Below are 13,823 nucleotides of genomic sequence, written 5' to 3'. Positions count from 1 at the left end.
CAAGATAAAGTCCCCGGGCGCCAACCCGCTGATGGGTGGGGGGGCGGCGGCCGCCGCATCCAAATCCCCCGCTGCCAGGCGCCGCCGTCCCCGCCGGGCCCGGGGGGGCAGGCCGGGGGTTGGGGCGGAGGGAGGCCCTCACTCATCCACCCAGCAGGCTCTCCCCGAGCCCAGGCCATGCAGAGGCAGGTCGCCCGGTCCTTGCCTCTACCGCCCCCCCGACCCCTGCCGGCTGGCCATCCGGTGGGGCTGCGGAGACCAAGCGGATTCCACAGTGGGCTGGTCAGGAAGCCAGTCTGATCTTACACACCGTGGGTTAAATCCTAGCTCTGCCCCTCACTAGCTGCGGACAACTTATTTCATTTCTTTATGCCTTGGTTTCCTCAACTGTAAAGTGGGGCCGCCACTTGTAGGCATGCTCAAACTGCCAGGCCCAGGGTAAATGCGAATCAGTGAGAGCTCTCATTACAGCCTCACCCACACTGGGCACACAGCAGGCCCACCCCAAACAGTTGCTGTGCCAGGGACAAGCATAGAAATACAGGACGCTGGCTGGCTGTCTGTCCTGCCCCTTCTGTCTGCACTCTGCTCTAGGGACCCAAGGGAACCCACATTATTCCTTCACAGCCCCCACTCTGCAAACAGCCATCCCTTGGCCATCCCTCAGGGGTAAAGATGCCCACCCCAAGAGGTACAGGATGCCTTGAAGGATGGAGGTCCACACAGGCTCTGGAATCAGGCTGGGGCTTTTGGGGCAGACTCTTTTTTCCAGAGTCCAGTGACCCAGGAGGATGCTCTAAAAGGAGGCATGAGCTCTAGATGGTCATTCCCCTTAGCCTTCAAACTCCTAGCCCTGTAAGGAAGAGACAGGACCCGAGTGAGGTCAACTAGAGCCTAGGGCTTAAGGCAGAGACCCAATCAACCAATCTGAGGTCAGTACCGGGGACAAGTACCAAAGGATGCACACTAGGTCCTGGGCAACTTAATGCAGACTCTGCAAACTGGTCACCCCTAAGCCTCATGCAGCCCACAGAGGTGGGTTGTTGTTTTTTTTTTTCTGACCTACAGTTAAAAAAAAACATTTTTTTTTTAATTTTAAAAAATCAAGAATTTCACTTATACCTACAGATGTCCAGCTTCTCTGGGAAATTCATAAGATCTCTCAAAATGCAACCCACATTCATTTGGGAGTAACGATGAGTAGGAGAGGGGCGGCCGCTGTCCCCAGGCATGCTCTCCTGACCCACCACCTTCCCCACTGCATAGCATGCCTGCACATGCATTCACAGCTCACCTGTTTTGTTGAGAGCCTGGCTGAGTGAGCAGCTGTGGTTTCCCACTACTGGCACTTAGGGACGGGAAGGCTGAGGGGTGATTTTGCTACCCTCTAAAGTGCTTTCGTGGAGAAGCCATGTCGGGGAGCCAGAATTCCTGTCCCCTTCTGAACTAAGAAGGGGCTAGGGGTCTGGGACTCAGAGGGAAGGAATGTAATTCACAGGGCAATTAGAATCAGAGATATTTGGTGATTAGATGTTTGCCTGGCCTTAAAGATGGATCAATCAGATAAAAATTTATCTTTGTGGGGTGCCTGGGTGGTGCGGTTAAGTGTCTGGCTCTTGTTTTGTTTTTTGTTTTTGTTTTTTAAGATTTTATTTACTTATTTGACAGAGAGAGAGAGATACAAGTAGGCAGATAGGCAGGCAGGCAGAGGGAGAGGAAGAAGCAGGCTCCCCATGGAGCAGGGAGCCCAATGAGGGGTTCAATCCCAGGACCCTGGGATCATGACCAGAGTCGAAGGCAGTCACTTAACCAACTGAGCCACCCAGGCGCCCCCGACTCTTGTTTTGGCTCAGGTCATGATCTCAGGGTCACGGGATCAAGCCCTGCATCGGGTTCCATGCTCAGCATGGAGTCTGCTTGAGATTCTTTCTCCCTCACCCACTTCCCACGCCCCCCCACCCCCTAGCTCATGCTCTCTCTCTCTCCCTCTAAAATAAATAAATATTTTTTAAAAATTATCTTTACTAACAACCCTTATTCTGGAGAGACCCTCCAATTTAGATTCTTATGTGTAGTTAAGGGAGGGACAAAAGTTTCTCTTGAGCGCACAGGGTCTCAATTGCCTTCAGCTCAAAATAATCCACATGCCAAAGTGGCACATTGTGGGGGGAGGGGCCTGCCCAAACCCCTTCAGCTCTATTTGTTTAAGGAAAATGGGCTTACAGCAAAGCAGCAACCATCCGAATGGGAGACTGGGGACAGTAAGTGTTTCCATTTCTTGAAAATACTCTGAGAAGAATTGAGTGCTATTTTTGTCTTGGGTGGTTTAGACATTTGGTGGCCTTGAGGTAAGAAGCTAAACTACATGATAAAGAGATATAGATAGATAGATAGGTAGATAGATGATAGATAGATGTAACAGAATATTACTCAGTCATAAAAAAGAATGAAATCTTACCATTTGCAACAGTATGGAGGGCATAATGCTAAGTGAAATAAGTCAGTCAGAGAAAGGCAAATATATGATTTCATGCATAGGTGGAATTTAAGAAACAACAAAAATGAACAAAGAAAAAAAGAGACAAACCATAAAACAGACTCTTAAATACAGAGAACAAATTGACAGTTACCAGAGGAGAGTATGTGGTGACCCAACCAGGTGGAGGCTGGCTGCGTGGGAATCTGAGGCAGAACAAAGGAGACAGAAGTTTATTGAGTAATACAAGGGAGCTGAGCAGGACAGCGAGGGAGAGACCATCTGCCAGGGGGCAGCGTTGAGGACTGTAGTTAAGGGGGAACGTGAGGAGGTATGGGAATGAATGGTATTTTCCTTTTTTGGTATCTGTGTCCAGGTGTAAGTAACCCTTTGGTATGCTAGGGCTTATGGCTATCTTTTTTAATTAATTTATTTATTTGAGGGAGGGAGGCAGAGGGAGAGAATCTTCAAACAGACTCCCTGCTGAGCACGGAGCCCAACTCAGGGCTTAATCCCATGACCTTGAGATCATGACCAGAACCAAAACTAGGAGTGGAACGTTTAACCAACCGAGCCACCCCGGCACCCTAGGCTTATGGCTATTTTGAGGTGGGTCTCCTAACGGACCTGTCTGTGCTCGGCCCAGTGGTCACTGTGGCCCTTCTACCTCACTCAGCTTCCAGTGCTCACGTCGGTTGCCTAAAAGCAACTTCTAAAGGGAAGTGGGTGGGGGCATGGGTGAAATAGGTGATGGGGATTAAGAGTACACTTGTCATGATGAGCACTGAGTATTATATGGAATTGTTGAATCACTATATTGCACACTTGGAATATATGTTTATTATACTGGAATTTAAAAAAATGAAGAAGAAGAAGGAAAATAAGAAGCTAAACCACATGATCTCTTGTGGCCTCTTTCAGGTGTCGGGGAGAAAGAAATTTTCCTCTGTTCAGAATTCTTCTAGCTAGAGTAAGAATTAAATTTACACAAGACAAATTAACAGGAGAAAATCGAATTTACTTTCCTGTGCCTGGGGAATCCACACAGACATGAAGTTCCAAAGACAGGTAACACGATGTACAGGTGTCATTTTCATGTGTATGTCTTCATGAGAAGGGTTGGGGTCTGGGGATGCAAAATGAAGGAAGGCCATCAGCCTAAAAGTGAGAGGAGATGCTTGGAACACAGAAATCGCCCTGTTTCGCAGACCAGTTTCTTAGGTAAAAAGAAATCTGTTAATAGCTCTCTTCCTGGTACAGACTCTCCTTTCCGATGTAAATTTAGACAGTTGAGGGGGAGGTAAAGAACTTTTCTGAATCTGCTGGGTTTGGATTGCTTTTAACTCAAAATAATCTTCATGCCAAAGTGGCCCATCTTGGGGTGGCCTGCTCTAGGCCCCGACACAGGTCTAGGATTTTATGACTCTTGTAGGAGAAATATAAAAGAAAACATTAACCTTGGGGAGTTTGTAACACAAGTAGGAAAGAGTGAAGGGGAGTAGAATTTGTCATCCCAAAATATGCCTCTTTGGCATAAGGATTAATTTAGGCTGATTATTTTTAAGAAATAGACACAGGAGAAGCTCTGAAAACCGACTAAAATCGCCCTTTGGTAAAAGAAACATACATTTTTAAGGGAAATCTCCATTTGTTTTGGGGGTTTTGTTGTTGTTTTGTTTTGTTTTTTGGCTGGGGACAATATACTTTATTGACAATACATGACGAGGTAGGGCTCCCCAAGTCCCTCCCCTTCTTCAGGGGGTCTGGGATGGAAACTGTGTAGAGGTCAGGAGATTCTCAGTGTGTCAGGGGATGAGCTGGGGCAAAGAATCCCCAGCAGGGTCTCTCTCTTCCTCTTGCTCTCCCTGGGGCTGGTGGTCCAAGGAGCTCTTACTCCTTAGAGGCCATGTGGACCATAGGGTCCGCCTCTTGGCTGCTGGAGCCAAATTCATTGTCATACCAGGAAATGAGCTCGACACAGTGGTCACTGAGGGCAGTGCCAGCCCCAGCACCGAAGGTGGAAGAGTGGATGTCACTGTTAAAGTCGCAGGAGACAACCTGGTTCTCACTGTAGCCCAGAATGCCCTTGAGGGGGCTCTCTGATGCCTGCTTCACCCTCATATTTGGCAGCTTTCTCCAAGCAGCAGTTCAGACCCATGACTGACACATTGCGGGTGGGGACATGGAAGTCCATGCTAGTGAGCTTCCCATTCAGCTCAGGGATGACCTTACCTACAGCTTTGGTGGAAGAAGTAGAAGCAGGAATGATATTCTGGACAGACCCTTGGACATCATCCCACAACTTCCCACAGGAGTCATCCGTGGTCTTCTGGGTAGCAGTGATGGCACGGACTGTGGTCAGGAGTCCCTCCATGATGCCAAAGTTGTCATGGATGACCTTGGCCAGAGAGGCCAAGCAGTTGGTGGTGCAGGAGACATTACTGACAATCTTGAGGGTGTTGTCATACTTCTCATGGTTCATGCCCATCAGAGCATGGAAATCAGCAGATGGGGCAGAAATGATGACCCTCTTGGCCCCACCTTTCAAGTGAGCCGCAGCCTTCTCCATGGTGGTGAAGACCCCAGTGGACTCCACAACATACTCAGCACCAGCATCACCCCATCTGCTGTTGGCAGGATCTGGCTCCTGGAAGATGGAGATGGACTTTCTGTTAATAAGTATCCTGCTCTCAGCCTTGACTATGCCATTGAATTTGCCATGGGTGGAATCACACTGCAACATGTAGATCATGTAATTGAGGTCAATGAAAGGGTCATTTATGGTGACAATATCCACTTTGTTAGAGTTGGGGTGCCTGGGTGGCTCAGTCAGTTAAGTGTCTGACTTGATCTCACATCAGGTCTTGATCTCAGGGTTGTGAGTTCAAACCCCGCATTGAGCTCCACACCCAACTTAAAAAAAAAAAATTCATTTTGCCAGAATCAAAAGCAGCCCTGGTGACCAGGCACCCCATATGACCAAATCTTTTTACTCCAACCTTTACCATCATGTCTCTGGGACATGGCTGTCACTGCTGTCAAATGGGGAGGAACAGAGACCCAGGAAATCTCCATTTGTAAGGGTGTCCTCTCTGTCCCAGGAAGAGAAGATGATTCTAAATCTATAGAAACTCTTATCAATGGGGAAGGCACCAGCTTAAATTTGCATAACATACCCTTGTTTACCGTGCTTTTCTGGGTAACCTTCCATAAGTGGTCTGGCTCCTGCACCCTCCAACACATTTCTTTTGTCTTTTTTTTTTTAAAGATTTTACTTATTTATTGGAGAGAGAACACGAGCAGGGGGAGGGGCAGAGGGACAAGCAGACTCCCCACTGAGTGGGGAGCCTGATGCCCAGGACCCTGAGACCATGATCTGAGCAGAAGTCAGAGCCTTAACCAACTGAGCCGCCCAGGCGCTCCTCATTTCTTTTGTCTTTAGCTGGAAGTGTTATTTAAGGTGGTGGTTTGGGCCATTTCAGGGAGTTACTCAGTTTTCCTGGGTGTCTCCCATGTGTACAGGAGGCATACATGTTATTAAACTTCTGTTTGTTTTTCTCCTGTTAATCTTTTTAATATATGGGGGTCTCAAGCAAGAATCTAGAAGGGTAGAGGAAAAATTATCTTTCCTCTCTTATAAGACCAAAACAAACAAATGGTGTAAATGCCCCGATTAACCACCCACTACTCAGTTGCAGGGAGGACAGGATAGTACTAAGGCTGGGCCAGTGCCTTTACTAACAACCTCTCACCCATCATTCTAGCAACTCCTGCCATCCCAATGCCCCTTGAAGTCTCCCTGGACCGATCTGAGATAAATACTCAGTGTTCTTACTTGCAAGCAATCAAAACTGATCACCCCATGTGGAAAGGGGACTTGTTGAAATGACATGAGGTGCCCACAGAATCATCAGGAAACAAAAGACCCAGATTAGGAAATGGGCAGGTACCAAAGGGCTCCAGGGGCTGGGTGCAATGGCCCTGAAATGATCGTGACCCTCCCTTCAACTTTACCTTTCCTTCCATATTCAGAGTTGTGGGTAGGAACTCACCCCATCTGTCTCCAGTGTGGGAGGTGAGGCATAGGCAGTACCCTTCCTTCTGAAACATCTGCATGCAAGGGGGTTTCCTCAACAAAGGTAAGAGGGGTAGTTACTGGACTGCTCCTCAGAATTCACGCACCCTACATATGGCCTCTCTCTATTCAGTCTCAATGCCAAGCTGCAGCAAGGGTTTCCAAATTGAAGACTAAACCCGATGATTAGAGAGGAGCCAGCTGGTCAGAAATGGTGCTGAGGGATGGGGCACCTGGGTGGCTCAGTCAGTTAAGCATCTGCTTTGGCTCAGCTCATGATCTTGTGGTCCTGGGATCGAGCCCTGCCATCGGGCTCTCTGCTCCCCCTCACTCTCCCTCTATGCTCTCTCTGGCTCTTGCGCTCTCTCTCTCTCCCAAATAAATAAATAAAATCTTAAAAAAAAGAAATGGTGCTGAAGGTAATAAGGAGGAAAGAGGCTTCCTACTGGCCAGTGGGTGCAAGCAAAGGAGTGACCATTTGTTAAGCACCTACTGTATACCAGGCACTAATTAGGCATCTTACATGCCTATCTCCTTTCATCTTCTCACCAACCCTATAAAGTCAGTATGATTATGTTTGTAAGAAAGAAAATAGAAGAGTAAGTCAACCTACCTGAGCTCTTGCAACTCATTTAAGTGGTAAGGCCCTTCAAGATCCTTCTGGCTGGACTAAGAATCATTTGACATGAGACAGATTAACAGGGAAAAAATCAAATTTCATTTCATATTTAGCGGAAGTCCACACAGACATGTAAATTCCAAAGACAGTCAAGTGAAATGAGGTATATATGTCTTTCTGAACTGAGGAGAAGGGGGTAGGAGTCTAGGAATTTACAGGGAAGGAATGAAATTCACAGGAAGATGAAAAAGAGTACACGTTCGGTAAACAAATGTTGGGGCCGCTCAGGAACACTGGGGCATGGAGGACTTTGATCAAACAGGCCTTGCCAGGCTCCTCCCTGTCTCCCATACCCAGTTCATATCATAATGTATCTACCTGTGTTGACAGCTCTCTTCCAGGCAGATCCTCTATCTAAATTCATTTTAGGCAGTTGAGGGGAAGTCAAGAGCTTTTCCCGAAACTGCTGGGCCAGAAGTCAAGCCCAGTACATACGATGGGTGACAGAATGTGGGGAGGAGCCCAACTTTTCCTCCAGACTAAGCCAAATCCCAGTGCTTGGGGCAGGAGGAGTCTAGGCAGAGCTAGAGACATCAAGACCCTCTCAGATCCCTGAGCATAGTCAACTCTCAGAAGGCAATAGATAGACTGGAATCCTCACTCAGTTCTTTAGTCGGCTGGGTTGACAGTTCCCTAGGACAACTGTGGGCTGGAAGAGGCTTGTGTCACCAGCCAGCATTTGTCCAAACCCTAATGGGGTTGGGGGAATGCCCAAACCTATCTTAGTATGCTTGTCCTGAATCCCCAGGACAGCAGGAACCTAGCAGAGAAGCCCAGGTCTGAGCAAACAGCCCCCAGATGGCCTTCAGTGCCCAGGCAACCCACTTCTAGTTACTCACCCAAGGAGCAGCCTCTCCATCCCCGTAGAGAGCCCAAGCCTGGTGGTACAGAATCCCACAAGAGACAGCTATGGAGAGAATGGGGGAGGGCTTGAGTGCCTCCCAAGTGGAGCAGATCAACCCCAGATCATTTCATAGAAGGCTGCTTTAGGACCTGCTCACAACCTAAATCTGAGCAGGTGTACTTTAAGAAGCCGTCACTGGGCGTCACCTTTGCTTCCTAGGTGTGTGCCCTCATCTGTGAGCTAATGCTGGGGCATGGTGGAAAGAGAAATTCCTTCTTTGAAACTCAGTTTACAGGCCTGACACCTTCTGTGTCTTCTATGAACCCCACAACGTCCTCACCCTTTTTATGCTGTTCCTCCGGGCTGACCTGGATGGCACCACCCGTCATGGAGTTGCTCCCTGGCCCCTCTCTCCTTGCTAGCTTGGAGCAGATGCCAGCCGCTGGAGAAGATCACACGGCAAGAGTGGCCTTGCTGTTGGTTTGTGATCACAGACCATGAACAGGCATTCATTGCTGGTGAGCCATCTGTCCACAGGGATCCAAGTCTCACTCTTCTATTCCCTTAGACAATGACTTCATATCGTCAACCCTCCCACATCCCTCTTGCACTCTCACTGGCTTCCTTCCAAAAGAAAAAGAAAAAGGTACTGACTTCCTCATCCTTTCACCATGACATCTCTATGCTTGCCAGTGTTCGTACACACCCTCTCTTCTTCCACTTCTGCGCTGAACCCAACCCTCCCTCCCTCCCACCTTCTCAAGATCCTGGATGCTTTGCCTTTTTCTACCTCCTTCTGACTCACTATCTTGGTCTATCCTGCCGAATTCCCATCAGCAAACAATTGAGCTCATCTTAGATCTCTCTCTCTGCATACCAAGTGACTCTGGCTACCAGCCTGTCTCTGTTCCCTTTCAGCACTAAATTTCTCCTTCTGTCTCAACACCATCTGAAAAGATGTCTCTACTGACTATCTCCATTCACTCTTCTACCTGCTCAAATCTGCCTGATGCTCGCCTTGCTCCAGAGAGTTGACTTCTCAAGGTCACTATGATCGCCATGTCTCCAAATGCAGTGGATGTCCATGTCTCCTTTTAACACTCTCCCCAAGATGGTGCACGGTGGACCAGACCACTCTCTCTCCTCTTGGGTTCCACAGCCCCACCCTCTTCTGATTTCTCAGATTTCTCCTCCTTGGTGTGTCCATGCTCCATCATCTGATTCTAAATACTATAATTTCTTTAACCCTGATTCTGAAAAGTCTTCTCTCTTCCATTTTACCCCATGTTTCTAGGTGATCACACCCATTCCTGCTGATTTATATATTTATCACCTTTTATGCTAATGATGGCCAAATTTCTATCTTTGGTCCAGTCCTTTCTATTTGGCATCTCTGTTTGCAGGTTTCCATTGGTATTGAAAACTTAACATGTCCAGAATGGAATTCCCAATCTTCACCTCTCCCAAAACACCTGCCCTCCTTCCTCCAGTCTTCTCCAGCTCTGCAGCTGGTACCACTGTCCACCACACTGCTCAAGGCCCAAACCGGGGAAGCATCACTATTTCCTCACTGCTCACATCCATCCCGTTAGCAAATAGTATTGATTCTATCTCAGATTCACTTCAGATCACTTCTTCCCATCTTGTGTACCACCCACACTCATGAGAGCCACCGTCATCTCTCTACTAAAGCCATACACAATATTTCTAGCTAATCTTCCCATTGGCACACGCTTCAGTCTGTTCTTGACATAGCAGCAGCAGTGATGGAAAAGTTCTGTATCTTAATCTGGATATATATACGTAAAACTTTGATGAGGTGTGTTCAGATTTGTACACTTCACTGTAGGATAAACCTCAACCAGAAAAATAAAAAATGAACAGGATGTCAATCCCCCAGTTAAAACCCTTCAGTGGCTTCACACTGTCTTTGGAATAAAATCAACCCTGCAGGACTTGGCCAGAGCCTTTTCCTCCAACCTCAACTCCTACTGTACTTCTCCCTTGCTTGCCAGAACCCAGCTGCCGTGACTTTCATTAATTTTCTCTAACAGGCTAAAGCTTTCCTGACTGCCTCAGGACCTTTGCTCAGGCTGTTCCCTCAGCCCAGAATCCTTCGCTATGCTTAGCACCTTTCTTCCTTCACATCACCTACCCAGGCTTACCCAGACTACCACGTCTAAAATATATCAGCCCATTTATTCTTCCTGCTTCTACATTACTGTATTTTTATAATGCTACTATTGTATTTTTATAATCCTACAATGTTTTTCCACACTTGGGACCAGCTTCCACATTTGACAGACCCTCATTACACCCATGTTATTATGCTAAGTGCTAAGTGCTATATAGATAACCAACAACATGAGTCTTCTACTCAAAGAACGACAAAAAAAATCATTTTTTATTGTTGTTGTTCTTTTAAATCTAAGTAGATGTACTTTAAAAAAAAAAAAATCATCAGTGTATTCCAGTGCAGCAGTCTCCACCCTGGGGCTGAAGATGGAAGAGATGAGAGATCATGAGTACACAGTGTGATGGGTTGCATTATGTCCTCCAAAAAGACAATAGGTAAATTCAAACGGGAGAAGCATGCCTCAGAAAAATTTTAAAGCCATAAACAACAAGCATAACAAAATGCCTTTCTTATTTATTTTTTTACAAATTAAGTCAGAGGCTAAAAACACAGGATCCAGAGACCAGGCGTGTAGCACCAAGACTCCTGTTGCAATAGGTATCTATCAGACACCTCGTCTTCCAGCTCAGTCCTCTGATCCATCTGATTATTTTTGACAAGTGCAATCATTTCAACAACAGAGCCATTCAGAACACTTCATTTATACAAAAGCTCTTCCAAGAGGATCTCTGCTTAACTGCTCCAAGGATCTCTCTGCCGGTGACAGCTCTTCTGTGGTTGTAGAAGGACAGTCTGACCGCCTCCAGGCTAACCCGTTCCAGCAGCCAATCCTCCAGAGAGCCCAGTGCATCCAAGATCCAAGAGCATCCACTGAAGTCTGGGTGAGTCTGGGAAAGAAACGGCACAAGGGTAAAACAGTGAAGTGAAGGCTTGTGAAAGTAAGCAACTTATGGTCTAACCCAGCACCCATGTCTTCCACAGACTGGTGCACACGTGGAGCCACACGACCCACCTGGAAGTACAATGGTAGGAATGTGATGAAAGAAATTAGGCCATTGTACCTATCAACTGTCTGAGGAAGATCAGGGAGGGGGAATGTGTAGCCGGTGAGAAAAATCACCCTTATCTGTGGAATACAGACTAACTCTGGTCACTTAAATTTCGTGCCTCGACTTTTCCCAACAGAAGTGGAGTTAACATCCAACACCTTTGGAAGATGGAAAATATAATTTTAGAGTAGACACGCACACTCTATATTTCACATTAGTGAGCTTTTTTTTTAAACACTTCTCAGTTTGCAGCCTTACATCCCTGCACCAACATGATCTCCAGCCACGCTGGGAAAACTCACTCTTCCTCGGATGTGTCCCTATCGTTTCCAGTAGCCACACCACTGTCGCTCTGTCACCCCTACCTACCATGGCCATACCCAACCCCACCTTTCAAATCCTATCCACCCTTGAAGGCTCTTCCCCAGGTGCCCCCTCTGGCTTATCTGTGTTCCACACAACCTCCCACTGAGGACAAGGGCTCTTTGCGTTCTCAGAAACTGTATCACAAGCTGCCTTATGTCATTAACAACCTCGTCTAAAGTTAGAGAGGCAGCCGGACTAGTCAGAATAACGCTGCCCTGAGAATCGCCCACCCAGGGCTTTAACCCTAGCTCTGTGCGGGTATGAGATGTCATGTAAGCAAGTAGGGGTCTCACACTAGACCTCCATTTCTCTTTTGTAAAAGGAAAGGCTTGAAGCAGGATTTGAAAAGTTCCTCCTGGTTCTAATAATTTAGGACTATTTCCTCAATGCCCCCATCTTGCAGGACTGGGAGCCCCTTTATGGTAGAGACCACATTGTTTTCATCTGAGCTTCCCCAGGAGACCTGGCTTGCACGGAGACATTCACTACGTTTATCCAGCCAGCATCTCGTTTTATCCTCACAGCGCCACAGGGGGCTGACCCAAGGCACAGCCCTGACCCTTGGGAGGCTTGCAGAAGCAGAGTGGCCTGCCAGACCCATGCAGTAAAAGGACAGGCCAACGACAAATGATTAGAGGGCAAAGCGTAGTCCAAGCACTCCTACAGAGAGAGAGCCTTTCCAGAAAATGCAGTGGTGGTTCTCAACTGGGGGCAATGTCTCTGGGCATTTTCAGGTGGGAGGGAGGCTGCTACTGGCATCCACGGGACAGAGGCAAGAGATGCTGTCCCGTATCCTACGATGCTCAGGACAGCCCCCCAACAAAGAATTAAGCAGTCCCAAAACGTCAATAGCGCTGTGGTTGAGAAACCCTGCTCTAGATCACATACCTTCGTTCCTTTCTCCTATCTTTCCTTAATCCCATTTTCCCCTTCTTCTCACAGGATAAACAACAGATTCCAAATGATACCACTGGAATACAGGGGGTTTGGGTGAAATCACACATGAACACTCAGCCTTGCTTCATTGTCATGAAGAAAATCCAAAATCAAGCCTTAGTCCATCTGTTGTAAAATCTCCTTATTCTGTTCCCCATAGCTTCTTTTGAAGGGGAAGACTTTTCTGAGTTTGTTCTCTGCAATTTTACGCTATGGGGTGAGGCTGGGTGGGCAGGAGGAAGGAATGAAAGCCCACCCATTTTAGGTACATTCTAAGTACAGAGCACCATTTAGTGAAAACCTGATATATGTCACTCTTCAAAGAATAAGACCAGACTAGGTGATGAATCCCCTCTCTATAAGAGGGCATTTAAGAATCAATTTATAGATTGCCTGTCAACAGATACAAGAGAGACACTGGGAGCTCAGGTGTCCAGAGTTGCTGCCAACAGGAAGCAAGCCAAGCGGGAAAAGATAGCAACCATTAGCAGATCCAGTTTATAGAAGCTGTGTGCACACCTTTTCAGGAACTCGAGGTGTGAAGAAGCGCTCCCTTATGAGAAAAAGCCACAGTCGAAAAAACACACTCAGGGCCTCTAACATGATAACCTGCCTCGGCCATTCTAGGTTTCCACAAAGAGAGAGCCCCAACTCACTTGCTTTACGATTTTCCCCATGTAACTAAAATAGGCCTCCTTCTTCCTCCTCTTCTGCCTCAAGGCTGAGTTGGCCTGCTCATATTTCTCTTTGGCTGGGATATAAAGTGTAGTCCTCCTCTTAGGGAATCTCAGGCCACATAAGCAAATGTAGTACATGTGGAAGCCTTAATCCTTACACTTCTAGGTTATAGCAGTGGCTGTAGGCAAGCGAACAACCCTCCCCCCACCCCGCCCTCCGGAAGAGGTTTTATAGGGAGAGCTGGAAGGCACTTTCCTAATAAAATCAGTGATTAGTGATTGCACCTGCTGGAGACGAATACTCTCAGAATACTTAAGAAATAGTAGGTGTAGAGTCTAAAGCAGGCTTACGGTACATTCCAGAAAGGGGCTTGAGGTGGGAAACTCAAAATGTTAAGCTTTCCTCTGCTCTAGCCCATGTGATAGTGAAGATGACCACTTTGATGTAAAGGCTATTAATTTACTAGGCAACACTGATCTCCAAAGCTATTCCTTTTACGTGTTGCAGTAACACCAGGTGTTCTTATTATAGTGGGTTCTTGGCCACAAAAATTTCAATTCAAAAGGACTGGGAGTGGGGGGAG

The 13,823-nt window shown here is 47.1% G+C and overlaps 1 protein-coding gene across 1 annotated transcript; it reads right to left on the bottom strand.

Annotated features, from left to right (window-relative positions):
- Positions 1–4,366: 4,366 nt before the first annotated feature.
- LOC113939099 (glyceraldehyde-3-phosphate dehydrogenase-like) lies at positions 4,367–5,045 on the bottom strand. The gene is made up of 2 exons (XM_035724409.1): positions 4,713–5,045; positions 4,367–4,606 (listed from the first exon to the last, which is right to left on the bottom strand). Exons 1-2 carry the CDS (start codon positions 5,043–5,045, stop codon positions 4,367–4,369), a joined length of 573 nt encoding a protein of 190 aa, XP_035580302.1.
- Between the last annotated feature and the right edge of the window lie 8,778 nt (positions 5,046–13,823).

This window comes from Zalophus californianus, chromosome 16 (genome assembly GCF_009762305.2).
Source record: "Zalophus californianus isolate mZalCal1 chromosome 16, mZalCal1.pri.v2, whole genome shotgun sequence".
Taxonomy (NCBI): domain Eukaryota; kingdom Metazoa; phylum Chordata; class Mammalia; order Carnivora; family Otariidae; genus Zalophus; species Zalophus californianus.
This window is presented reverse-complemented; position numbering and strand designations above follow the sequence as displayed.

Excerpts from the sequence above, each read along its gene's own strand:
- LOC113939099 (XM_035724409.1), bottom strand. The coding sequence starts at position 5,045 with ATGGAGAAGGCTGCGGCTCACTTGAAAGGTGGGGCCAAGAGGGTCATC. Across the intron at positions 4,607-4,712 it reads CTACTTCTTCCACCAAAGCT|CTGCCAAATATGAGGGTGAA; the intron begins GTAGGTAAGGTC and ends GCTTGGAGAAAG.